Here is a 26,042-nt window from a genome sequence, read left to right as displayed (position 1 = left end):
TCCAGCCTCAGCCCAGACCTCTGGAACCCCTTCACATTCTGACCCCCGACTTTCTCTTGGGCTCAGTGGGGCTTCTCTGTCCCCCACAGAGCTTCCACCAGGAGCCCCTCGACCACCTGGCCACCTATCTGTGCTTGACCCTGGTTGTGGCAGAGCTGGTGCTGTCCTGTCTGGTGGACCAGCCACCCTTCTTCTCGGAAGACTCCCAGCCATTGGTAAGTCAGTCACAGTGTCCTTTATCCCCAGACCCTTCTGACGTCCACAACAGCATGTGACCAAAGGGAGTTAGCCTAGAACACAAGTCATGTCGTCCTGCTGTTATTCATTCAGCCATTTAGCAAAATCTGAACCACACGGCCCAGCGGGGGCATCTGTAATCTCAGCACTGGGAAGGCAGGAGGGCCTCGGAGTCACAGAATGCATCATTCTTATGACTGGTGGATCGCTTACTGCCTCATCACTGTGACAAAGTATCTGAAGGCGGGGCTTATCTTAGCTTACACTTGGAGAGATTGTCAGTCAGTCAGGGTATGGTAGCAGCTCAGTTAGGGGGGGTGGATCCATGTGGAGGGAATTCCTCACACTAAAGGGGGACAAACAGGAAGTTCTAGCCCTCAGTGTTCCCTCCTTCTAACACACACACACACACACACACACACTCCATCACTGGGCCCCATTAGCTCAAATTCATAACATGGTCCTTGCTTTGAGTTTTGTTGCTGTTGCTGTTGTTGTTTTGTGTTGTTTTTAAGGTAGGCTCTCATATTGAAGTCCAGAGTGGCCTGGTATTCACTAGTTAAGTCTAGGCTGGCCTTGAACCTACAGCAATCTTCCTACCTCCAGAGGGCTGGGATTATAGGCATGTGGCCTACCACATGTGGCTGTTTGAGAACTTCTTGGTCTCAGCCAAGTAATGGCTATTCTTCTGAGTAACTCTTTTTCTTACTTATTGACACCGTTAGCCCTTTGGCCCTTTCAGTCTCACTATGCATCCTTGGCCAGCCTGGAACTTAACATGTAGACCAGGCTGACCTTGAGCTCATAGAGATCTGCCTGCCCCACTGCTGGAATCAAAGATATGACTCACCATGCCTGGCCTTCTAGCCCTTTTTGCCTTGACTCCCAGGGAGCTCTCTGCTCACTGATGCCTCTTTCTCTCTGGTAAGGAGACATCAAGCTTTGCCATTCTTCTGGGACTAAACTCACGGTCACTCGATCTGGCTCTCTGCCCTTGACCACCACTCACTGTGGTCTGTGAGACCAAGGCCAGCCTGTCTTTTTTTTTTTTTCCCTGAGATGGGGCCTTGCCATATAACCCAGGGTGGCCTTACGTTCTCTTCCTGCCTCAGCTTAAGTACTGAGACAACAGGTGGACACCATCACATCTGGTTCCTCCTGGCCTTTTGTCTTTTCCAGAATCCGTGTCCAGAGGCCGAAGCCTCCTTTCCCTCCAAGGCCATGTTCTGGTGGGCCTCTGGGTGAGTGAGGTATAGGGCTGGGATGGTGCCCCCTGACCTGCTTTCGCTTGTCAGCCCCACTCATCTCCACAGAATTTCCTCCTGGCCTTACTCACGCCTCCTTTGCCCAGCTCGTAGCTGCTTTCCAGAATATCCCTCTCAATATGACCTCCCAGTTCACTCCTCAGAGGAAGATGTGACCTTGAACTCTGACTCTGCCTCTTAGTGGGCTTGTTAGGCACACCAGAGCCTCAGTCTTGCCCTCTGTAAAATGGGGACAACTCTACCTCTATCAAATAGAATGTACTCAGTGTGTACATAGCAGGTGCTGAACAAAATCACATCTATTATGCAGCTTCAGTCACTTAACGTGTTAAATAAACATCTACTGCATGCTAAGCCCCAGGAGTGAGATTTAAAAGGCCAAGTCTCTACCCTCTATGGGATCCCAGGCTGAAGGAGAGAGCAAGCATCTTGATAGTGTTGGTCTCCCAGGCACTAACACCACAGCCACCCATCAGGACCCTACCTGCTCTCGGCACAGTCAGACCTCAGGCGAATCAGACTGCTTTGATTTGAGAGAACAACAGTGTGTAAGGCACCTGGCTCAGGGCAGACACGTGGTGGCTATTAAGGAGATGGAGGGCACAGTGCTCTGGACCCACAGGGGTCCTACAGAAAAGGGGTTTCCCAAATAGCTCTACTGGGGGCCTCAACCCTTCTCCCAAACACAGCCACCAGTCAGCTGTGCTGTCTGTTTTGTGTCCTACTGGGATGTCACCCAGACTGTCACATTGCTTGCTCCCAGAACCCCCAGGCAATTAACCATTTGCAGAGCAGCCTATTGCTTGCTTGCCCTCGTTTGCTGCCTTTCGGGGACACTGGGCAGGACCTAGTGAGAACAAGAGCTTCTCCTTCGAGTTGTTGGAAAGATCTCTGGTGGTTGAACTTCTGACTCCAGAGAGGGCCTGTTTCTCTCCTGTGCCAGTTATCCATGAAGCATTCTGTAGTTTTTATTTTCCATATCTTTAAAAGGGGGTCTTTAAAAATTAGCTGGGTTCCCCAGGGGAGGCTACTGCCTTCAGGACCCAGCAGAGGTGGTTTCCCAGGGGTCACACAGCTACCTGCAGGGATCAAGATGGCACATGGAGACAGCAGGAGGAGCTTGCTCTGGTGACCCCTCTTTCACAGGCTGCTATGGAAGGGCTATAGGAAACTGCTGGGGCCAAAAGACCTCTGGTCGCTTGGGAGAGAAAACTCTTCAGAAGAACTCGTTTCCCAGCTGGAAAGAGAGTGGAGGAGGAGCTGCAGTGCGCTGCCAGGGTGAGTGGAAGGTGAGCTGGAGCTCAAGCCGGAGCCTGGCAAAGAGCACTCAGCATCACTTGGCTTCTAGAGCACTCAGCAGCTAGCTTCTAGAGCATCCATCAGCTGGCTTCTAGAGCACTCAGCAGCTGGCTTCTAGAGCATCCATCAGCTGGCTTCTAGAGCATCCATCAGCTGGCTTCTAGAGCACTCATCAGCTGGCTTCTAGAACACTCATCAGCTAGCTTCTAGAGCACTCATCAGCTGGCTTCTAGAGCATCCATCAGCTGGCTTCTAGAGCACTCATCAGCTGGCTTCTAGAGCACTCATCAGCTGGCTTCTAGAGCACTCATCAGTTGGCTTCTAGAGCACTCATCAGCTGGCATCTAGAACACTCATCAGCTGGTCTCTAGAGCACTCAGCAGCAGCAGGCTTCTAGTACCGCCTGGTCTTGCTTCTGCTCCCCCACTGTGTACCAAATCTGTCAGTTTTCCCACCAAGCACCAACTGGTCACTGAACTCAAGGTACACTTCTTCCCAGAGTGCTTTGTGTGATCTAAACAGAGATTCTAATGGGGGTTCTCTTCAACACCCTAAAAGGAGAGATTATGAAGGAAAGGTCCCAAGCAGTGCCCATCTGAGACCCACAGACCCCACAGTGCTCACCTGGCATCCAGGGCTCCTACATCAACCCCACACTCTAGCAGTGCTCTGAGTTCAAGGCCAACCAAGGCTTCAGAGTGACCTGTCTCAAAACAACAACAATAATAAATGACCAGAATTTGTTGGTCTGCTACAGCCTGAGTATAACTTGGGCCCCGTGCCCCTGTTTTCTCTCTACCAGGCACAAAGGGCACAGTGGTGTGAGGGCCCCAGAGACAGAGGCCTTCCTGCAGCCAGAGAGGAGCCAGCGGGGCCCGCTCCTCAGGGCTATCTGGCGTGTGTTCCGGTCCACCTTCCTGCTGGGGACCCTCAGCCTGGTTGTTAGCGATGTCTTCAGGTTTGCTGTTCCCAAGCTCCTCAGGTAGGTCCTGGCTCCGGCTGAGGTGCCTCAAGGACATCCTGGGAGGAAGAATTCTGCCTCTGTGTGTACATCTGGGACTCAGGACCCCACAGCATGGGCAATAAGTCTGCGGAGGTTGGGGGACACATGGGGGGGGATAGCGACTGAGGAGGGCAGAGGACTGTATCAGTTAACTTTTGCTGCTAAACAATCATCCCCAAGGTCAGAGTTTAAAGTACCAGGCATTCACTCACTCAGCTGGTCAGGATGTACGGATGGGCAGTTTGGCTGGATCCCACTGGGTGGGCTCACTCAAGTGTTTGTGGCTCATGGCTGAGTAGGCCAGAGACGTCTAAAATGGTCTCGCCTAGGCTTTGCTCCATGCAATTTCCATCCTCTAAGAGACTAGGGCAGGCCTGTTCAAGAACATGGCCCTGGGAGACAGGACAAAGTCACACACAGACACAGACACAGACACAGACACACACACACACACACACACACACACATACACACACAGCAAAGCCTGATGTTTGGTACAATACCACCTCCCTGTGTCTGAATAGCCAAAACTGGTAGCCAGTCCAGGTTCAGGAGGTGTTTTGTAGAGTCAGGTCTGGCAGTGAAGAGCTGTCATTCTTACTCAAGTGGTTAAAAGAGAAAGATTGCCAGTTCCAGGCCAGCCTGGGCTACACCATGAGCTCTAGGCCAGTCTATGTCACTTACTTAAACCTTGTCTCAAAATAGAAAGTAAAGCCAGGCCTAGTACTGGGATTTGTGATGACAACACCCAAGAGCCTGGGGCAAGAGGGTCACAGCTTGAGACCTGAAGCACAGAATGAGTCCTAGCCCCAACTAAAGCCAAACCAGGGCTTCAACTTGGTTTGTTGGTCAGTCGGAAAGCGTTTGCCAACCAAGCCCTGGGTTTGATCCCCTAGCACATACATGCCCATATCCTTAGCACTAAGTAAGTAGGATTAGAAACTCAAACTCATAGTGAGTTTGAAGCCAACCTGGGCTACATGACCCCCCCTCCCCCCTCCCTGTTTCAAAAAGGAAAAAAAAGCCACATGGCAAAGAAACATGGACAGAGTAGAAGTGATTGTAGCCATTTGTCCGTTTGGTCACCGCCCCGATGGCTTAGGTCTCACTGCCGTCCCTCTTCCTGTATCCCAGTCTGTTTCTGGAGTTCATGGGTGACCGAGACTCCTCAGCATGGACAGGCTGGCTCCTGGCTGTGCTGATGTTCTTGTCGGCCTGCCTACAGACGTTGTTTGAACAGCAGCACATGTACAGAGCCAAGGTCCTGCAGATGAGGCTGCGAACAGCCATCACTGGGCTGGTGTACAGAAAGGTGAGCTCCAGAGGCAGGAGTGTGAGCATCCACGGGTCTCCCATCCTCTTACCTCTCTGGTTAGCACTCTGTCTGATCTGGCCCTGAGACCTCTCCCAACTATATCTCTTCTCTCTCTCTTCCCTTCGATGACTCTTGCCCCATAGTGAGAACTCTGAATGATGTCTGTTAACTACTGCAAAGATAGCTCGTTGGGCTCAAGGAGAACAAGTTGTTACTAGAATTATCAGGATGGGAGCCTGGCCCTGGGCCCTAACAAGCTGGGCTGGGTACCTTCCCCATTCAGTCAATTAAACAGGCAAGGGACAGTGACTCCCACTAAGTCCTTCTCTGGAATCCCGAGGATAAGAGGTATGCTTTAGAGGTATGCATAGCTTTGCAGTTCTGGCTGGGGGCGGCCCCAACCACTCTTGTCTCGGGCAAGTCGTCAGGAGACTGAGATCTCTCCCAAAGACAAGTTTCTCTCTGGCACCAGGCTGAGGGTCTTTTCCTTCTCCCAGAATGAGGCTCCTGGGGAAATGGCAGTTTCCAGGTATCCATTGTTTCTGTAGCCTGTCAGTGCTAGGGAGGGACACAGGGTAATCTGCATTCCCGCCAGGATGCTTACAGCTGTGTGAGGCTCCCTGGCTTCCTTTGAGCTCAAGAGGAAACACTGCCTGCCACAGCAGGGCAGCCTTGATCCTCAGAAGAGGTCTGACCCCCAGGGAGACACCTTCTTGGCTCTTGGCATGGCTGCCTTTGAAATGAACTATAAACATCTTTGAGCTCTGCTTCTGTCACTCAAACTCCAGCTGTGCCAACAAGTCCGGCTCCACTGAAGTTCTCAGGAGGCAGCAGGGGCGGGGCGTCCCCGTGGGTGGGGCTGCAGAGTGGATAGTTCTACACTGTGGATCCCACTGACTCTCACACAGTACAGAGCAGGCAGGAAGAGCCAGCGTTCATCATACTGAGGGCCCTGTGACCTCAGCAGCAGACAGATCAGAAGCCACCAGAGAAAGGCACTGGGGGCAGAGATGCTCAAGAATCTCTGTCTGAGAGAATCTAACACCCAGTCCCACCTGTGTTATGGCTTAGGGGTTCTGAATTTCTGGCCTATGGTCTCTGGCTCTGATTCTGACTAAGGGCAAGTTGCTTCATTTCTCTGAGCCTCAGTTTCCTTAGCTGTAAAATGGGCACCGCATTAATTCTGGAGTCACTTTTCACTTTTAAACAGCTGCTACCATGCAATGTACCCACAGCCTAGTTACAGTCGCCAGAGTGACCCCAGCATCTGGGTGAGAGCTCAGGCGCAGTGTAGCCTGCATCTGTCCCTGACATCTGGGGAGAGAAGACTCCTCTCTGCACAGACGTGGGCATCCCTAGCACAGGGAAAATGAGCCCAGATCACCCCGGGTCTAGCTTTTTGTAGTTTTCACTAACATGTCCCCCCAGATCCTCATGCCCAACCCTGGGAAGTTAGCTTGGGAAAGTTTACAGGTCCACTGCATAGGTGGTAAACTGAGGCTGGGCCTGTACTCAGTGCCCACTCCCATTCCTCCCTCTTTACGTTGTCCCTCCTCCTCACACCTGCCCAGGTCCTGGTCCTGTCCAGTGGTTCCAGAAAGTCCAGTGCAGCAGGGGACGTGGTCAACCTGGTGTCAGTGGACATACAGCGTCTGGTGGAGAGCGTCATCTACCTCAACGGGCTGTGGCTGCTCTTCCTGTGGATCATTGTGTGTTTTGTCTACCTGTGGCAGGTGTGGAGACGGGAAGTGGATCTGGGCTTCCATATCCTCCTCTTCCTTCTGGCTATTCTGGTTCTCTTCCTTTCCTCCTGCTCCCCTTCCTCCTCCCCTTCCTCCTCCTCTTCCTCCCTAAACCCAGCCTACATTTGCAACAGTGCAAGTTGACCTAAAGTGAAGAGTTTTAGAGTGGCCCTGGCTTAGGTTCAAGCCCAGGCTAGTCCCCTCCAGAACTTAATTCTTTCTCTTTCTCAAAACGCTGGTGATAATGTGGATGAATTCACTTTGGATTTTTAGTTTGGTTCAGGTTGGGATTTGGGTTTTTTGAGGTAAGACATTGTGTAACCCTGGCTAGCCTCAAACTCACGAAAAAGCCGAGGCTAGCCTTGAGCTTCTATTTAGTGGCGTGTGCCCATCCAAACGGGATCTTATTATGACCAGTTCTCAGTGGGTTCTCAAGGGACTCAGTGGGGAACCCATTGTGTTTTGGAGTGATTGGTGACGCTGAAGCATGCTCACCTACAAAAGTCTGAGACATAGTGCCAGGGAAGGATTGCCCCACGTGCAGAAAGCATAGCACCACAGCATCAGCCGGGACACTTTTTCTTCCTTGTGCTTCATGGTACAAAAGCATCTGCTGTTATTACTGTTACTGTCACTATCATCATCATCATCGTCGTCTCTGGCTGTGTATGGACTGCTGCCTGGGTTTAAATCTCGCTCTTAACATTTACTTGCTGTTAAATTTCACACTACTAACTCACCCTCTCTGTGCTACAGTTCCTTAGTTCTAAGAACAGAGGATAATTAGAAGCAGGCTCCTGGTCCTACACAGGTGAGACCCAGACAATCGGGCAGAGGTTGTGCAGGCTCTGTCTGATGCACAGCCTCTGTCTGATGCACAGCCTCAGTCTGATGCAGAGCCTCTGTCTGAATTGCTTGGGTCCAGCGGGGCTTTGGGTTTGGATTCAGGAATGGAAGAAGTGTGTTTGAGAGCTTGAGGATATAACCTGAGTTTAACAAGACAATCGTATGTGGTTTGTAGGTACCTTCTTGGCATAGCCCAAGGGTCCTTTTGAGCAGTGTCTTTAACAGCCCTGCATTTTGCCCGTGGCCCAGGGTGAGATAAGGCATGAATTCCCCACTGTGGCATCATCTTGGTGCTCAAAGCGTCTCAGATTTTGGAGCACTTAGTTTCCAACTTTTGGATTAGGGATGCTCAGGCTGTATATCTAAGGTACCTGCTTGCTATAGCATTGTTAGCTGCCATCTGATGTGTGAGGGCAGCCATCACCATGATCGCTGACCACCATTGAGTGTTGTTGCCTTATTTATCTCTGTGGTGCCTCGTGTATGCCACGCAAGCAGTTTCTCACTGAGCTACATTTTTGGTCCTTAAAAAATTTTTTTATATTTATATATATTTATATATTATAGAATAGAGTATATTATATATTTATATTATATTCCATGTTATATAATATAAATATATTTATATACAATGTTTATATATAAATATTTAAATAATATATATTTTTAAGCTTCGAGGCAAGGTCTCCCTAAAAAGCTGGCCTTGACCTTGCTGTATAGACAGTCTGGGGTTTGTGATTCTCCTGCCTCAACCACAGGAATAGCTGCGATTACTGATGTGAGCTGTCATGCCCAGCTAAAATTCTATTTGTGAACACTGACATTTAAATATTCCTAAGGCTTACACACAGTAGGTGGTCAGCAGGCATGCACAGGCATTCAAGTAGTGCCTGTGTGCAGTGTTGAAAAGCTGGCTGCGGTTATAGGAGAGACAGGGAAGGAGGACGGATGCGGGAGCACTGAGTAGGCCGAGGTTGATAGCGATCAGAGGCCACAGTGTCCCAGGTAATGCCCTGCACACTGCCCCTGCCCCGGCACCAGACGGCCACCATGCTGCCCCAGGCTTACTAAGATGGTGGGTTGTAGGTACTATGGCTAAATGTAAACATCCTGGAGGGTGACCTTACTTTGCAAATGAGTGTTCTTAAGGCTGTCGGTGACTTTCAGGACAGTTCACCATGGAGCCACTAGGTGGTGGAATAGTCGCATGAATAAACTAAACTGGCCTACTTTAGTCCAGAGATTAGAGACCAGAGTTCCTGTGGGCTGAGAGAAACAGAGACTAGAGTTAGGGTGGGGGAAATCTCAGAAGAGCACAATAAGTCTTTATTTTTAAAAGCATTTAGTCTGTCCCCACCACCATTACCAGACCAAAGACACCAGCCTGTAGAAAGCTGGTGGGAGTGAGTAACAAAACACAGGGGTCCAGTTAAATGTGACATTTTAAATAAACAGAATAATCATTGAGTGTAACCATATCTCCAATATTGCAGGAGACATTCTTACACTAAATACACACACACACACACACACACACACACATAGCTCAGAAACTTCAACTCTGTGCATTTATTGTTACTTTGGTGACGCCCTACTGAGAGGTGAGAAGGAGGGTGGGTTAATAGCTGGCCCTGAGAGGTGGGTGTGGCCGCACATGCCTGTGATAACTGAATTTGGAAGGTGGGGGAAAGAGGATCAGGGCTTTTAGGTCAGGCTCAGCAACATAGAATATGCTGGCAAAATATCTCGGGGGCGGGGGCAATTGTCAGAGGTCACAACCCTGAGGACCCGAGCTGTGTCCTGAGGACCCATATAAACACAGAAGGGGACCTGATCCTACAACATCGTCTCTGGACCTCCACATGCATGCTGTGACCGTGTTACCTCAATAATCATTTAAAGGAGCAGGGATAGGGTGCCAACAAAGTACTTACTGAGTAAACATGAGGACCCAAGCGCAGACCCTCGTGACCTATATAAAAAGCCAGGCACAGCAGCACACACCTGAACTCCCAGCCCCAGTCTCATGACACTCTGCCCTCTGTCCCCAGCTCCTTGGACCCTCTGCTCTCACAGCCATTGCTGTCTTCCTGAGCCTCCTCCCTCTGAACTTCTTCATCACCAAGAAGAGGAGCTACCATCAGGTTTGGCATTTGGGAATGCAGACACCCTGGGCAGAGAAACAACCATGGGGTTCTGGATGGTGACAGAGATAGGGACAGGCAAGAAGAGGCTACAGGTCTGTCCTTGTCCTGTGTTGTCTGACCCGTGTCCCTTGGACAAGCCTCCATTCCTTCTAGAATGTGACCCTTCCTACAGTAGCTCCAAGCTGTTGTCCTTCAATGACTCCTGTCTCTGAAGCCCCCCTCCCCCCAGTCAGAGGGATGTGTGGCAGCCATAGAAACCAAACCTCCTTTGCTGATGTGGCTCAGTGTCAAAGCCTATGACCCCACCATGGCCTCTGTCACCTAACCTTGCTTCCTTCCTCTCTCCCTTGTCCAACTCTGCTTCCTCACACTGCCTGGTCTCCTTCATCTCCAGATTTTATTTCTACAGTGCTTCTCCTAGCAGAGGGCACAGGCGTAAGACAGAGGCAGGCTCATGGTCTCAGCAGTAGGTGGTGTTTAGGACACCATAAGGGCTGGTACGATGGCTCAGCAGATAAAGACTCTTGCTCACAAGCCTGACCACCTGGATTTGATCCCAAGACCCACATGGTGAACAGAGAGACCAACTCTGGCAAGTTGTTCCATGACCTCTAAATGTCCCCTGTGGCATGCACATGCTTATTTGTGTACAAAATAAATAAATAAACATGAACTCAAAAGTGGCTGAGCCAGATGTGGTGGCACACACCTTTAATTCTGCATGCAGGAGGCTAATATGGGAGATCTTTGTGAGTTCAAGGCCTGCCTGGTCTACACAGCAAGTTCCAGGCCAGCCAGGACTACTAGTAAGAAACTATCTCAAAGACAGATAATAGATAGATAGGTAGGTAGATAGATAGATAGATAGACAGACAGACAGACAGACAGACAGACAGGTAGGTAGGGAGAGAGAGAGAGAGAGAGAGAGAGAGAGAGCACAGACCATCATCCCAGTATTAGAGAGGCTGAAACAAGAGGATAGTTAGTTTGAGACTAGCCTGGACTACACAGCAGACCCTGTACTAATGAAAGGAGAGGAGGGTATTCAGAAAAGAGGTAGATGGACTCACTCCTCTTCACTGTCCCAACCACCCTCCGCTGTCACCCTCCCTCCCTGTCATCCATCCTCCCTGTCTGTCACCCTCCCTCCCTGTCACCCTGCCTCTCTGTCACTCGCCCTCCACTTCTCAGTACCTCACTCTGCTCTGTGCCACCCCCACCCCTCAGCCCTCCTGACCTCTCCATTTTTGCTTCTGCAGACACCTGGATACCCTCCCAGCAGACACTCATGCTGTCTTTCCTCTTGCTAACCAAGTTGGCCACTCCCTGGGTGGCCTCAAAGACACCTGTCCACACAGCTGCCCTACAGCCTCTTGCGTGGAACATGAAACCTCAAACACTTCTGCCTGAACTCAAACCCTTGCCTGCTACAGCCTCCCCTCTTCCTGAAGAACACAGCTCACTGTCTCCCTTTCCTGCAGTCTCCCTGGATTTCTTTTGAGTCATACTGTCCCCTCTCTGAAGGTCCTCCTCTCTTGTCCCTACCCACTCCAACTGCCTGTTCGCTATGCGCTGAGTACCTGCAACTTCCTGTTCTCCTCATTAAGATCTGGTTCAACTGACAACCATACCTCCAGAAAGCCTTCCTGGTAGCACCATCACGCTCACTGGTGGCTTCTGATTGGCACAGTGACAGCAGGCTCAGGTGGCTGAGACAGCTCTGGGGAGGAGTGAAGGCCCAGGGAGAGGATGTGGGCTGGTGTGTGACTTACAGAAAAAGTCTGCAGGGTTTGAGGCAGGGGCCACAGAGATGGAGAATTCCAGGCTGATGTCTCTCTTGCCTCCTCTTTCCTGTCTCAGGAAGAACAGATGAGGCAGAAGGCCTCCCGGGCACGGCTCACCAGCTCCGTGCTCAGAACTGTGAGAACCATCAAGTCCCATGGCTGGGAGTGTGCCTTCCTGGAGCGACTCCTTCACATCCGGGGCCGGGAGCTGGGCGCCCTAAAGACCTCCACCCTCCTCTTCTCTGTGTCTCTCGTGTCCTTCCAAGTGTCTACATTTCTGGTGACGTCATTCTGGTCTCACTACAGATGCCAGAGGGCTGGGAGAGGGCATGCTTGGGGTAGAGAGCTGGTGCCAGCAGCATTGCATCTTATGGACTGCAAAGACACCTCAGTGGGCTCTGCCCACTAGAAAGGGGCAGAAGGCTCAGTGCCACGCTTGTGCTTCAACAGGTGGCGCTGGTCGTGTTTGCTGTCCACACCCTGGTGGCAGAGGACAATGCCATGGATGCAGAGAAGGCGTTTGTGACCCTCACAGTTCTCAGCATCCTTAACAAAGCCCAGGCCTTCCTCCCCTTCTCGGTGCACTGCATCGTTCAGGTGAGGTGTGAGAAGGGTCAAGGAGTCGGAGAACTGGGCCCAGACTCAGCACACCCAGACCACTGTCAGCAAAGGAGGGAAGAGAAAGGTCTAGAGAACGGCTGGATGCCATCAGAAGTGGATCAGAGGGTACAGGGAGACCTCAGCAAACATCCTGGAGAATGTGTCACTTTTACTTTAGGAACTCATCCTGGGTCTCCTCCTAGAGAGGGGCCCTTTATTTCTCTGCCTTTATCTTTCCCAACACATAGCCTGGGACCTGATGAAAAGAAAGATGAATGATCAAACTGTTTCCTCGTCCTCTTCCTCCTCTTCTTCTTCCTCCTCTTCCTCCTGTCTTCCACCATGTGTGTTTGTATGTGAGTGTCTGTTATATGTTGTGTGTGTTGTATGAGTGTGGTACATATATGTGTGTGTATGTGTGTGTGTATATGTATATACATGTGAGTGTGTGTGAGAGTGTATATTTGTGTATGCGTGTGTGTGTATGTGTGTGTGAGTGTGTATGTGTGTGTGCATGTATGTGTGAGTGTGTGTGCATGTGTGTGAGAGTGTATGTGTGTGTGAGTGGTGTGTGTATGTGCAAGTGTGTGTGAGTGTTATGTGTATGTACATGTGTGTGTATGTGTGTGTGTGAGTGGTGTGTGTGTGTGTGTGTGTGCATGTGTGTGTGACACAAGCTAGAGGTCAATGTCTCAGATTTCTCCCTCTACCACTCTCCTCCTTATTTTTTAGTATTAACTTTTTCTTTGAGAATTTCAATCAATATCTTTGATCGTGTTCACCCGCACTGTCCCCCAACTCCTCTCAGATTCCCCATCTACTCCCAACTCTGATTTTTTTCTCTCTCTCTTGAGTTTCATTTGCACTGACCATATGCTGCTGATGTGGGGCCATCCTCTGACCTCCCAGAAGCCACACCCTTGAGTAAACTGATTATGTCAGTCAGGGTTTCTGTTGCTGTGATAAAACACCATGACCAAAAGCAACTTGGGAAGGAAAGGGTTTGTTTCAACTGACAGCTTGTGAGTCTGTATCTAGGAAAGTCATGGCAGGAACTCAAGGCAGGAAGTGATGCAGAGGCCGTGGGGGAGTACTGCTGACTGGTTTGCTCAGCCTGTTTTCTTATACACCCCTGGGAATTACCTGGATGGGGTGACACCACCCCAAATGTGCTGGCCTCTCCCGTATTAACCATTAATCCAGAAAATGTCCTGCAGACTTGCCTGGGGGCCTATATTTTCATAATTATGTCACAATTGAGAGTCCCTCTTCCTAAATGACTCTAGCTTATGTCAAGGTGACATAAACTAACCAACATCCCTGCCCTCCCTCAGAAGCTATTAATTATCCATTGCTCTTTGGCTAGACATGGGGACTCACAAGTTCCTCCCTCGGCCATGTTAGAAGGCTGACTGGCTAGGTCTTGCTCAGGCAGCTCCAGCTGCTGTGAGTTCACAAGGGCAGCGGTCCTGTCATGTCCACCAGACACTGTTTCCCTCTGTCCTTCCTGACCTCTGACCTCTGACACTCTTCCTGCTCCGTCCTCCATGACGTTGGCTGAGCCTTGGAGAAAGGGGGTGTGGGACAGAAGTCACATCAGTAGATGAGCTCTTTGCAGACAGTCATTCTCTGCACCCCGACCAGCTGCCAAGTTTCTGCATTAGCCAAGGCCTGCGAGCTGCACACGTGAGGTACAGGCTTACACACTTAGAAGACGAAGTCCACTTGGCAACCTGATAGCTGACTGCTACAGCTTATGAGCTCCCGACCATGGGTTACAGCCAGATTTACAGCACCAGATATGTGTTCCCACCTGTGGAGCAGGCCTGAAATCCAGTCAGAAAACCTTCAGTCACCTGATAGCATGCATCTTGCTATTGCACACAAGCACATCTTCCCATGATAGTCACCGGAGTTCATAGCTAGGTGAGAGTCGGCATCTTTCCCCTCAGCAGCCTAGATAGCACCCAATTGGACAGCTTATTGAGAAGAAGCTATCCAATCAGCACCAACTTGGTTTCTTCATGCCCTACAACCAAAGTATGTTGTGCCTTCAGCAGTAGGGTCTTACCATCAAACTCTGGTGGGCATTGAAAGCAGCTGTTGTTTCAAGGGTCTCTCTAGGTCAGAGGTGAGGTGTCCCACATCTGACACTATCTTATTAAGTCTCCCTGTTTTATGAGAGAAACATTATCCCTTGTGTAGGGTAACTCCAGTTAAATATACCTGCGTGCATATACACATGGAAGCTTCTAACATAGAAGGCTTTCTATTGAAAAATCCTTAGAGCTAGTTATCCCTCCCTCTACCCCACTTTAGTTTTTGAGACAGAGTCTCTCACAGAACCCAGAGCTTACCCATTTGACCAGACTGCCTGGCCAGAGAGCTCTAGGGAGCCACCTGTCTCCATTTTCCAAATGTTGGGATGACAGACATGAACTGCCACGACCAGCTTTTACATGGACTCTGGGGATGTGAACCCAGGTCATTATACTTGCACAGTAAGCACTTTGCCCCGCCGAGCTATCTCCTCAACCCCAGGCCATTGTATTGCAATGATCATCCCCAGTCACCAAGTATAGGTGTGCAATGGGTGCTCAAGATCACCCCCAGTGGACAGAGTTGGAAGTTACTCCACGTCGTTGCTGGATGCTGTTGGAAAAGATGCTGTCTCTTTCTCAGGCCTTAGTTGGAGGCAGCTGGTTTGTTTCATTCTCTCTCTTTTGAATTGAGAACAGAGAAAAGTCCCCACCCATGTCAAGGTCATTGTTTCCCATGACCTACAGATATTCCAGCATCTAGAAAATGCAAAATGTTAGGCTGAGTCCTCAGGAAGCCATTCCGCAGGAACCCCTTCTAGTCTGGTGACTAGCCTGCTCTTGTAACTCCAGGCTCGTGTGTCCTTTGACCGGCTGGCTGCCTTCCTGTGCCTGGAAGAAGTAGACCCCAATGGCATGGTCTCAAGTCCCTCCAGATGCTGTGAGTGCTGAGATGGGCAGGGGGAGGGTGACGAACACTCCATAGGCGATACGTACCTCACCGTCATGTCACTTAGTACTCAGCATCTTCGGCTTCTGCCAATGTACAGTGATGACTAGTGGGGCACTGTGAGATGCTACCTTGGTGCTCAAGTACCCCATAAAGAACTTACCCTTATGCAGAAGTCTAGAAAGAGAACCATGGACATATTGTTAAGCTAAAGACTCAGATCAGAGCATCAGTGTCAGGACTCATAGATTCTAGTTAGCCAGCTCACCCCACCTCCCCGACTCTACCCCCCAACCCTCATCCCCACCCCCTCTCAATCCCCTCTCCACTCTTCATCCTACCTCACTCCTACTCCCCATCCCCTGCTCAGTCCTGCCACTTTCAGCCACTGCCCATGTGACTGTAATTAATTGCTACAGAGAAGGAGGGCAGAGAACGGCCTGTCACCAGATGAGAGCCTCCCACTCAGTTAACACAATTGAGACATCTGGTCAACCTGCTTATCTGGAAAATCTCCACTAGTACTTAAAACCCTGCCCTTTGGATGGAGGCCTTACCCCAGGGATACATCTGAATCCCAGCTCTGACATGTTAGCCTCTTAGAGCCTCAGTGCCCATCTTCAGGGTCCAAGCGCCTGCTCTGGGGGCTGGGGGAGGTTGTCTTGGAGGATGCATTAATTTAAGAACAGTTAGACTAGAACATTTGCAAAATTAATGCATTTATTTACTTATTTATTTAAGTATTTGGCTTAAAAATTAGAAGGGGTAATTTATTTTTATTTTACATGTATAAGGGTTTTACTTGCATATATGTCTGTGTACCTGTGAGTGTCTGATGCCCAGGAAGGCCAGAAGAGGGTGTCAGATCCCCTAGAACTGGAATTACAGATGGTTGTGAACTGCCATGAGTGTGTACTGGGAATTTAGCCTGGGTCCTCTACAAGAGCAGTCAGTGCTTTTAGCTACTAACTCATCTCTCTGCCCCCCCCTTTTTTGCTTTTTGAGACAGGGTATTGTAAACCAGAGTGGCCTTAAACTTGCTATGTAGCTAAGGTTGGACTTGAACTCATGATCTTTCTGCCTTCACCTCCCAAATACTGGGATTGCAGGCACAAACCACCACACTGAGATTACTTATTTATTTACTTAAACACATAAACAAATAACTTCATAGGTGATCTTCATATATAGCTCAAGATGGCATCACATTTACTCTATAGCCCAGGCTAGCCTCCAACTCATTACCTTCCTGTCTCAACCTCCCAGGTGCCAGGATTACAGGCATGAGCCACCAGACCCAGTTTAAACATTATTATTATTTTTTTAAAGGGCAGCAGGCAGGATTTGAACCCCTGGCTGAGGCCACTTGTCCTTGAATTACAATGTTATTGTGGTAGGATTACTGTCAAGTCAGTAGGTAGCAGGGCAAGAGCCTTGTAATGCTTCTAGCTGAAAAGAGATTTTGGGGATGGAGCCTTTGAGGCCTTGAGCACTGAACACTGGGATGCTAGGAGAGCAGTACCAGTCCCTGTAACTGTCTTCCTGTGTCCTGTAGCCTCAAAGGATCGAATTTCTGTACACAACGGCACCTTCGCTTGGTCCCAGGAGAGCCCGCCCTGCCTGCACGGGTATGAAACCCCACAGAGATATGCTCTTGGCTTATGAGAAAGTGTCCCACCTGGGTCTGGAGGCTAGGCTAGTCCAGGCCAGGGTTCTGTGCAGGGAGAAAGGGTTCCTGCATCTCATAGCCCTGTAGAGGGGGGATGGGGTACCTGAGTATCCCCATCAGCCAGGAGACACCCCTCTGCTTCCCACCTGACCAAGAGGAGCCTTGAGACCCAGCCTTATCAGCTGTGCCTCTTGTATCAGTTTCAAGGTCATTGTCACCCAGCCCCAAGATACCTCAGAAAGAGAAAATCTGGCCATGTGTCTCCACCTCTAGTCACACTCTCAGGAGTGGTTACTGAGCACTCTCCTGCTGTGCACAGGCTCTGTTCTGGATGCTGGGGACAGAGGGAAGCCTGGGCTCTGCTCTCTTGGGGTAACATTTGGATGGACATGGGACACAGTGGGAAGTCTGGGGAAGGGACAGAGCTGGTGGTATGGATAGGTTAGCATTCCAGCTGAGGGCATGACAGGGGAAGGCTCTTTGAACAACGAGGAGACCAAAAGCAAAGACAGTGAGGCAGACGCCTGCGAGTCCCAGGCCCTCTCAGTCTTATCCGGCTGATATTGGGCTGGGAATTCCTCACTGCAGGCTGTCCTGGGCCTTGTAGTGTGTTTGGCAGAACTGAGAGCTTCTGAACTTCATCCCCAATCAGCTGTGGGACATAAACACCTCTAGATGTTGCCAAATGACTCCACCCAACTAAGGCAAAATCACCCCTGCTGAAAGCCACTGGACTATGCTTAAGAAGCACTAAACTTAAGGTGGTGGCGCACGCCTTTAATCCCAGAACTCAGGAAGCAGAGGCAGGCAGATCTCTGAGTTGGAAGAGACAGAGTGAGTTCCAGGACAGCCAAGGTGACACAGAGAAACCCTGTCTTGAAGAAGAAAGAAAGAAAAAAATAAAGGAAGGAAGACAAAAAAAGAGGAAGAGGAGGAGGAAGAAGAGGAAGAGAAAGAGAAAGGAGCAGAAGCAGAAGCACTAAGAGCGTGGCTGGGTATAACTCATGTTCACCAGAATTTCCCTTTTGATTCTCGACCAAAGCTTGGAAGAGTTATGAACTGATTTGTCTTTTTGAAACAGGGTCTCACTGTGTAGTCTTGGCTGGTCTGACACTCACTCTGTAGACCAGGCTGGCTTCAAACTCAGAGATCCACCTGCCTCTGGCTACCTAATGCTGGGACTAGAGGTGGACATCACCACACCCAGCCCTGACTTGCTCTTTAACAGGTTGCTGTGGCTTCTGGGTAAGGGGTGACTTCAGAAGATGGGCAGGAGTAGGCTGGGGCAGAGATGGGGAGAGCAGCAAGGCATGTATTGCAAAGGCCTGAGCAAGAGACTACTACAGCCAAGCCCGCATGCCATGATCCCCTCTGTGTGTGTATGTGTGTGTACATGTGTGCATGGATATGCAAACAGTGGCATACATGTAGCCACACACATGTGCTTACATCTGTGTACTGGCTATGGGTGTGACTGTGTATACACTGTCTGACATGTCTGTAGGCATTTGTGTGGCAGGCACATCTGGTGTGCTCAGATGGAAGAAGAAAAGCAGTTCAGATAGCCAAACAAGGAGTAGGCAGGAAAGGCACTGTATGTACTCTTAATGGTCTCCCCAAGGCCTGAGGACCAGGATGGAGTGGGTGTGTCTGGAATTCCCTGCTTCTGTACACACCCAGGCTGGGCCTACAGAGCTGCATTTCCCCTGGGTTGCCAGGATCAACCTCACCGTGCCCCAGGGCTGTCTGCTGGCTGTTGTGGGTCCAGTGGGGGCTGGGAAGTCCTCCCTGCTGTCTGCCCTGCTTGGGGAGCTGTTGAAGGTAGAAGGGTCTGTGAGCATTGAGGTAAGGCCATCCCCATTCCTCCCTGCCCCGGCTGCTAAGATGTATCTTCAGAGATGCCGCACATCTTCCCCTCACAGCAAGAGCCCTCCATTCACTGGCTCAGCCTCCCTCCCTCTGAGCACTCAATTCCCCTACTCTTATATGAACTACCAACAGTAAGGAGTGTTTCAGGGTTCCGTGGCCTACGTGCCTCAGGAGGCCTGGGTCCAGAATACCTCTGTGGTGGAGAATGTGTGCTTCAGGCAGGAGCTGGACCTGCCCTGGTTGCAGAAAGTTCTAGAAGCCTGTGCCTTGGGGTCTGATGTGGCCAGCTTCCCTGCAGGAGTTCACACCCCAATAGGGGAGCAGGTGAGGAGACCCTGGGATCATATGCCTCCCTGACCTGAGGGGAGAAAGATGGGGGACAATAGGGACAGAAAGGGGGGAGGGGAGGACACCCCAGTTCAGGGCCAAACATACAGCGCTGTTCAGTCATTGAGGAGAAACTAATTTTTAAAAATAAAGCAAAGACAAAGGGAAAGCCGAGTGTCTGCTGGGTGATGTTAAGCAATCTGTCTCTCCTCTCTGGACCTCCCCAGTGTATCTGAGCAGAGAGGTCCCCACACAAGACACAGGCATCTGAAGCTATAGAACCAACATAATCAGAAAGCAGTGTGCTAAGGACCAAATCTGGCCCATTACTTCTTTTTGTAAATAGTTTTACTGACACACAACCATCTATCCAGTGACTTACAGTCTATGACTACTTTTGTTCTCAGAAGTCATAGCTGGGCAACTGGGACAGAAATCAAATGGCCCTCAAACTTTACAAGAGTTACTTCCTGCCCATCCTAGAAAATGAGGGCTGACCCCTAGATTAGGGAACTGAGAATCGATGCTGGAGGTCAAACCTAACCCTTTGCAGATTCTGAGCAACTGCTTCACTTCTGAGCTACAGCCCCTACTTTGTTTTTGTTAGAGATGGGGGTTTAGGACTTTTAGGAAAAAGAGTGTCCTTTTTTTGGACAGTGTCTCTTTGTGTAATAGTCCTGACTGTCCTGGAACTTACTGTGTAGACCAGGCTGGCCTCAAACTCAAAAGTATCCACCTGCCTGTGCCTCCTGAGTGCTGGGATTATGTGCCAACATGCCTGGCTGGGATCTAGAACTTTTGCCCCTTTTGCCTTAGCCTCTTGAGTGCTGCCACACCTGGCTCAGGCCCCCTTGTTTCCATCCCTTCTCCCTTTAGACCAATCCATCCCAGCGGGTAAAAAGCATTGTGCCCACAGGTCCTCACTCCATCCCTCTCCCCAAGAACTCTAAGGTTTCCCCATTTCCCTCAGAGTCAGAGCCAAAGTTTTGACCATCCCCTTAAAAGCACCCATGTGAGTCCATTTCTCTACTTCCTCTCCAGTCATACATCCCTGTTCCTGCTCTCTCCAGCTACGGGGACCCCACCACGCACACTCATAGTCCAGGGCCTGCGTACACGCTCTTTCCCCGCAGGAAAACCATCTCCCTGGGACACACAGGGCTATGTCCCCTCCTCCTGTCATCTTCAAGGACAGGCCTGCCCTCATCACCCTTCCCAGTTCATACGCATTAGAGAGGGTCAGGAAGGAAGGAACATGGTTGCTCATTGCTAGAGCCCCACAGCCAGGTATATCCAAGTACAGCAGCCATGGGTGAGCACTGGCTGAATAAATGGATGGATGAAAATAAGGACTGGATGTGTAGGCGACAGGGAGCAAGTGGTGTCCTCAGTGCATATCAGCAGTGGGAAGAGGGAAGAAACACCGGGTGGAGAGGGAGGGAATCATAACCTGGAAGAGAGAGAGGGGAGATGGAACACAGTGCACACAGTGTCTCCAGAAGAAAGGCTGGAAGTGGGGGAGCAGGCTCAGGCCAGCAAGGGTTCTGGCTCAGTGTTTACAGCCAAATGTGACCCAAGGCACCTGGAGCTGCCGCTGGCTGAATGAGCAGGGGTGTCCCTTGCTTATGTCATTCTGCTTTGTTGTTGTTGTACTTTGATTTTTGAGCACTGTTTCATCCTGTAGCCTTGACTGTCCTCCAACTCAGAGATCCACCTGCCTCTGCCTGCCAAACACTGGGATTAAAGGTGTGCGCCACCACTGTCCCATCACCCGGTCATTCTGATGTCACTGGCAGATGTGCATCTGAGTTGCTGTCTTGCTCATGTTCCCAGGGCATGAATCTTTCTGGGGGCCAGAAGCAGCGGCTGAGCTTGGCTCGGGCTGTGTACAGAAAGGCTGCCGTGTACCTGCTGGATGATCCCTTGGCAGCCCTGGATGCCCATGTCAGCCAGCAGGTCTTCAAACAGGTCATTGGACCCAGTGGACTGCTCCAGGGTACGGTAAGTGAAGTTGAGGAAGTCCTGAGAGTTCCATCCTAACCAAGGGCTGTATTATCAGCCCTTCTTGAGTCTAGTTTTCTTCTTGTGTCAGTCAGCTTTTCCTGCAACAATGCTGTGTAACAAACAGCTTCCCAAACCTCAGTGGCTTACACTTATATCTTTCTCAGGAAATCTATGGTTAAACTATTCATAATGTTTCAAACTTTACGATGGTCTAAAATTGGTACATGTTCAATTTTTTTAAGATACGTAGATTTTGATCCTTCCCTTGGGTCCCAGTATGTTCTCATAGTGCTAGTTGTGACTACAAACTGTGGCTCCATATGCTCTGCATCTTGAGGAGGAAAAAGCAAGCTCCGAGACGTACCTCATGGCAGAGCCGTGGTGGTCAGTGTATTAAGTGTAATGTATTCCCAGGACGGTATGTGGCTCAGTGGTAATATTACATGCACAGAGCCCTGAGTTGCACCCCAACATTCATGAACTAGCACCATGCTGCATGCCTGTAATCTACCTGCTAGAAGGTAGAGGCAGGATAATCAGAAATTTAAGGTTATCCTTGATGTCTTGGCTAGCTTTAACCCTTAGTACAGCCTAGTCACCTGAGAAGAAAGCCTTGATTAAGGAATTTCCTAGATCAGACATGCCTACGGGCAGTCTGTTAACTGATGCGGGAGAGCCCTATCCACTGTGGACATCACTACCACGATCTCTAGGCACGTGGTCCTAGGCTGTACAATGAAGGTAGCCAAGCATGATCCTTTGAAGGAGCCACCCAACAAGCCACACCCTCATGTCTCCTGCTGTACTTCCTGGGCTGGAGTGAGTTCCCTGGTTGGAGGTAATACCACATAGAACAGGAAGCAAGCCTGCCTTCAGGTTCCTGCTTTGAGTTCCTGACCGGACTTCCCTCAGTGAAGGACCGTGACCTGGAAGGGTAATCCAAATACATCCTGTCCTCCTTTAACTTGCTCTTTTGGTCACATGTTTGTCACAGCAACAGAAAGGCAGTTAGAACACTTGGCCACAGAGTGAGTTCAAGACCAGCCTGGGCTACATAAAACCCTGATTCAAAAATTTTTTTAAATGTATTTCCACTTGTTATATTTTGAACCAAAGGTGAGATTCTCAGATGACTTCATAACCCCATTAGAATGAGAAGCTCACAAAGGTTGGCTTTAAGCCCACCTCTTCTGAGTTTGAGATACCCCCACTATTCTCTTTGGGTATATATGGTATTCCCCAGAAGAAGTGCAGGTGCACAGGAAGGGGCATTCCCACTCCCTGACCTGGGGACACTCCAGCATGTGTAACTTCTGCCCTTCCCTGCCCAGACTCGGATCCTTGTAACACACACGCTGCACGTCCTGCCCCAGGCTGACCAGATCCTGGTGCTGGACAATGGGACCATCGCAGAGATGGGCTCCTACCAGGACCTTCTGCATCGGAACGGAGCCCTGGTGGGTCTTCTGGATGGAGCCAGACAGCCTGCCAGTGAACGAGAAGGAGGTATTGGTTGGGCATCACTGAGTCTCTGTGCCTGGCTCCCTCTGGGAGAAGGCTGCAAGGGTCCCACTGATGTGGGTGGAGTAACCCTAACCACACCCATCTTGAGGGCCCACCTGGCACTGCAGCCCTGCACACAGGCCGCCCCACCCCCACAAGGAGCTAAGGACTCTGCCTGGGGCTCTCAGTATCTCTCATCTTACTCTTGGTTTTCTTTTCATGTTTACGTGTGTAGATGCACATATGTGTTCCAGCGGGCATACATATATGGTTAGAGGCCAGAGGTGAATCTCAGCTGTCAGTCTCAGCAGTTGTCTATCTTGCTGTCAGGGTCTTTTATTGGGATCTAAGGTTCCCTGAGTCTGAGGAATGACTGGCCAGTGAGCTCCAGGAACCCTGCTGTTCCCACCTTCCCAGGGCTGGGGTTACAGGCATGCACTACCATGCCTGGCTTTTTCTGTGGGTTCAGGGGGTGGAGCTCAGGTCTTCTCATTATGAGGCAAGTGTTTTACCAACTTGGCCATCTCCTCAGCCCTAATTGTACAATATTTCACTTGATCCTCACCAGAGCCCTCTGAGGTGGGAGTGGCCACTACTGCCCTTGTACAGGTGAGGAAAATGGGGACTACACCTGTGGCCCCAGAATAGCATCCAGTGTCTGTGCTCAAAGGTGCTAAGATGACACTTCAGGGAGTGTTTGGTCCTAGGTCCCTCTGCATTCCAGAGGGTAAACATCAAACTTCCAGAGGTAACATTGCCCACGAGTACACACAGTGAGAAATACCAACTAAGACACTTCTCTCATTTCCATTCATTGAGTCAGCATGAGTCCTAATTGTCTCCATTTCACAGATGAAGAAACTGAGGCCTGCAAGTTAAGAAATTAGCCAAAGGTTACATAAATGTGTGGCTTGTTGACAACAGGGCTGGGCCAAGAAGCCAAACTGCTAGGTGCCAGAGAACATGTTTTAGAATTGGTAGGACATGCTGTCCTCCATGTCCCCCATGTCCTCAATTCCTGCTTTAATGTTACCCCTGGCCTTGAGCCCTGCCTTGTCTAGAAACATCTGCTCAACATTGGCCCTAAATGATAGGATAGAAAGATGCCTCAGTTGGCAAAGAGCCTTGCAACAGAAGGACCTGAGTTCAGTCCTCGGCACCCATGTAAAATGCTGGCCATAGTAGCACACACATGTAATCCCAGCTTTGGGGAGACTGAGGCAGGAGGACTCATGGGACTTGCTGCCCGGTCAGCCCAGCCTCATGAGTTCTAGGCCACTGAGAGACTCTGTCTCACAAATCAAGGTAAACAACACTCAAGACTGTCCTCTAGCCTTTGCATGCATACATACACATATACACATGCGCGCACACATGTATACCCCTACGTGCGCACACGTGTGCATACACACACACACACATTTATACAAAAAAGAAAACATGTCTTAGTTATTTTTCTATTGCTGTAATAAAACATCAGGACCAAGACAATTTACAGAAGAGTTTATTTTGGGCTTACAGTTCAAAGGCCGAGAGTCCATGACGTCATGGTGGGGAGCATGGCGGTAGGCAAGTCGGCATAGTAGCTGAGAACCAACATCTTGAGACACAAATCACAGGGCAAAGAGAGAAACTGGAATGCCTTGGGCTTTGAAAATTCTCAACGCCTGCTGCCAGTGACACATCTCCAACAAAGCCACACCGCCTAATCCTTCTCAAATAGCTCTAACAACTGGGGCCACGTGTTCAAATGCGTGAGTCTCAGGGGGTCATTCTCCTTCAAACCACCACAGCACATAACGGTTGACTCACAGTGTCATTGTTTTTGAACTTAAAGATGGCACCTCAAGCACAGAACTTGCCCATTTTTACTGGACAGCTTTTGCTGTGACAGGGCTGAGTAAGAAGCATCACCCATATCTCGGTGGTTTGTATTAGCAGTTACTTCTTGTTCAGAGGTCTGGAGCTAAACTATTGTATTTCTGCTCAGATTTCTGGCCCAACACAGGAAACATCAGATTGGGAGACTATTCCTGGGGGATCTGGCACCTGAGGGTTCGTGTGAGGTGTTCGTGTTAGCAAGGAAAGAACATTCTAGGCACAATGCACTACTTAAGCAAGTGTGTTGGTGAAGCAGAGGCAACTTGACTTTATGCAATATTCATGCTATTTCCCAACTCTATAGCATGTGCTCATGAATGAATGAAAGATGAATGAATGAAAGAGGATGAACTGATAATGCTTCTGAGTGACCCTAGGGGGAGGGCTGAGAGCAGAGGAAGGTTGTTGGAGCAGGAACTGTGCTAGGAACCACTTGCTCAGAGAGATTAAAGCACCACAGCTGTGAGTGTCAATGCCAACATCTGGACTCTACAGTGTGGCTTCACTGACATCCTTGACCGTTGCAGGGGCACACGCAGCGGCCACCAGTGACGACCTTGGAGGCTTTCCTGGAGGTGGGAAGCCCACGCACAGACCAGAGAGGTGGGTCCACTGGTGCTGAGCAAAGGGTGGCCAGGTTAAGGTCAAAATGAGATCTGCTTGTGGCTACTGTGCCTCAGGCAGAGGGGACAGCCAAGATCATTTATAGAGTGCCTGTTTAGTACCTCTATGGGCTCGGGGATGGATAATTCATTCACCCCAAAATGATTCATCAGTCAACTGGCAGGGTTGAGTCTCCAATTCTAAGACCAGTGCTTGGACTGGGCCAATGCCAGTCATTAGAGCAGAGCAGGTTGGCTGCCAGGAAAGCAGCTCGTCAGCATGACTGGACATGGCTGTGTGAGACTGCACTGTTCCCGTTTTGCCAGGCAGGCTGGGCTGGAGTCTGGCCAGAGCATACAGGTAGGGGCGCCAAGAGGGAGTCCACTGTCCCCCATATTACCAGTCCTCTGCACCCACGGCACGCATGGACCTGGACTTTGACAACAGGTCACTGTGTACCAGGCTTCTATACCAGCTGAGGGTCTTTGGGCCTGGGGGATACTGAGGATGGGGAAAGATCCTCTGAGATCATGAGTACCCCGAGAGTGCTCCAGAGACGCAGGGAAGTGCACGGGAACCTGAGTAAGATCAGGGAGATGTGCACATGTGGCTGTGGGTGTGGATGTGTGATGGGGGAGGGAGGGAAATGGGCATGCAAGAAATGACGTGTCTGGATCTGGATGGGACGACGGAGTATGGGAAAGCCGGCAGTGGATGCATGAGTGGACGCACGGACAGAAAGATGGAAGGAGGGTGGATGGAGGGATGAACGGACAGAAGCATGGACAAATGGGGTAAAATGGCATCAGGGAACAGGCTTAAACAAGACTGTAGAGTGATGGAGCTGAGAACCATGTAGGAGGATGTACGGTGCCTGGATCAACCACTTACCCATGTATCTATCCATGCACCTACCCACCCATGCGTTCACACCCACCCATGCAGTCACACCCACCCATG

General features: G+C 50.2%; 1 protein-coding gene across 4 annotated transcripts in view; it reads left to right on the top strand.

Moving 5' to 3' along the window:
• The window catches only part of Abcc6 (ATP binding cassette subfamily C member 6), a 51,356-nt gene that overhangs the window by 11,051 nt on the left and 14,263 nt on the right, over positions 1–26,042 (top strand). For all 4 annotated transcript variants that reach the window (XR_003714087.1, XR_003714088.1, XM_028788797.1 and 1 more), the window contains exons 5-20: positions 90–215; positions 1,417–1,478; positions 2,649–2,780; positions 3,604–3,783; positions 4,939–5,116; positions 6,691–6,852; positions 9,759–9,851; positions 11,715–11,918; positions 12,089–12,235; positions 15,130–15,217; positions 16,782–16,854; positions 18,614–18,740; positions 18,912–19,088; positions 20,925–21,092; positions 22,427–22,601; positions 25,007–25,082. Coding sequence is in view for 2 of the 4 variants with exons in the window: in XM_028788797.1 (XP_028644630.1) it covers positions 90–215; positions 1,417–1,478; positions 2,649–2,780; positions 3,604–3,783; positions 4,939–5,116; positions 6,691–6,852; positions 9,759–9,851; positions 11,715–11,918; positions 12,089–12,235; positions 15,130–15,217; positions 16,782–16,854; positions 18,614–18,740; positions 18,912–19,088; positions 20,925–21,092; positions 22,427–22,601; positions 25,007–25,082 (2,168 nt within the window). In the remaining 2 variants the exon portion in view is untranslated. The remainder of the gene's footprint in view (positions 1–89; positions 216–1,416; positions 1,479–2,648; positions 2,781–3,603; positions 3,784–4,938; positions 5,117–6,690; positions 6,853–9,758; positions 9,852–11,714; positions 11,919–12,088; positions 12,236–15,129; positions 15,218–16,781; positions 16,855–18,613; positions 18,741–18,911; positions 19,089–20,924; positions 21,093–22,426; positions 22,602–25,006; positions 25,083–26,042) is intronic.

This window comes from Grammomys surdaster, unplaced genomic scaffold, assembly GCF_004785775.1.
Source record: "Grammomys surdaster isolate TR1022 unplaced genomic scaffold, NIH_TR_1.0 125769, whole genome shotgun sequence".
Taxonomy (NCBI): Eukaryota; Metazoa; Chordata; class Mammalia; order Rodentia; family Muridae; genus Grammomys; species Grammomys surdaster.
The sequence above is the reverse complement of the archived record's forward strand: the minus strand, read 5'-3'. Positions and strand labels throughout refer to the sequence as shown.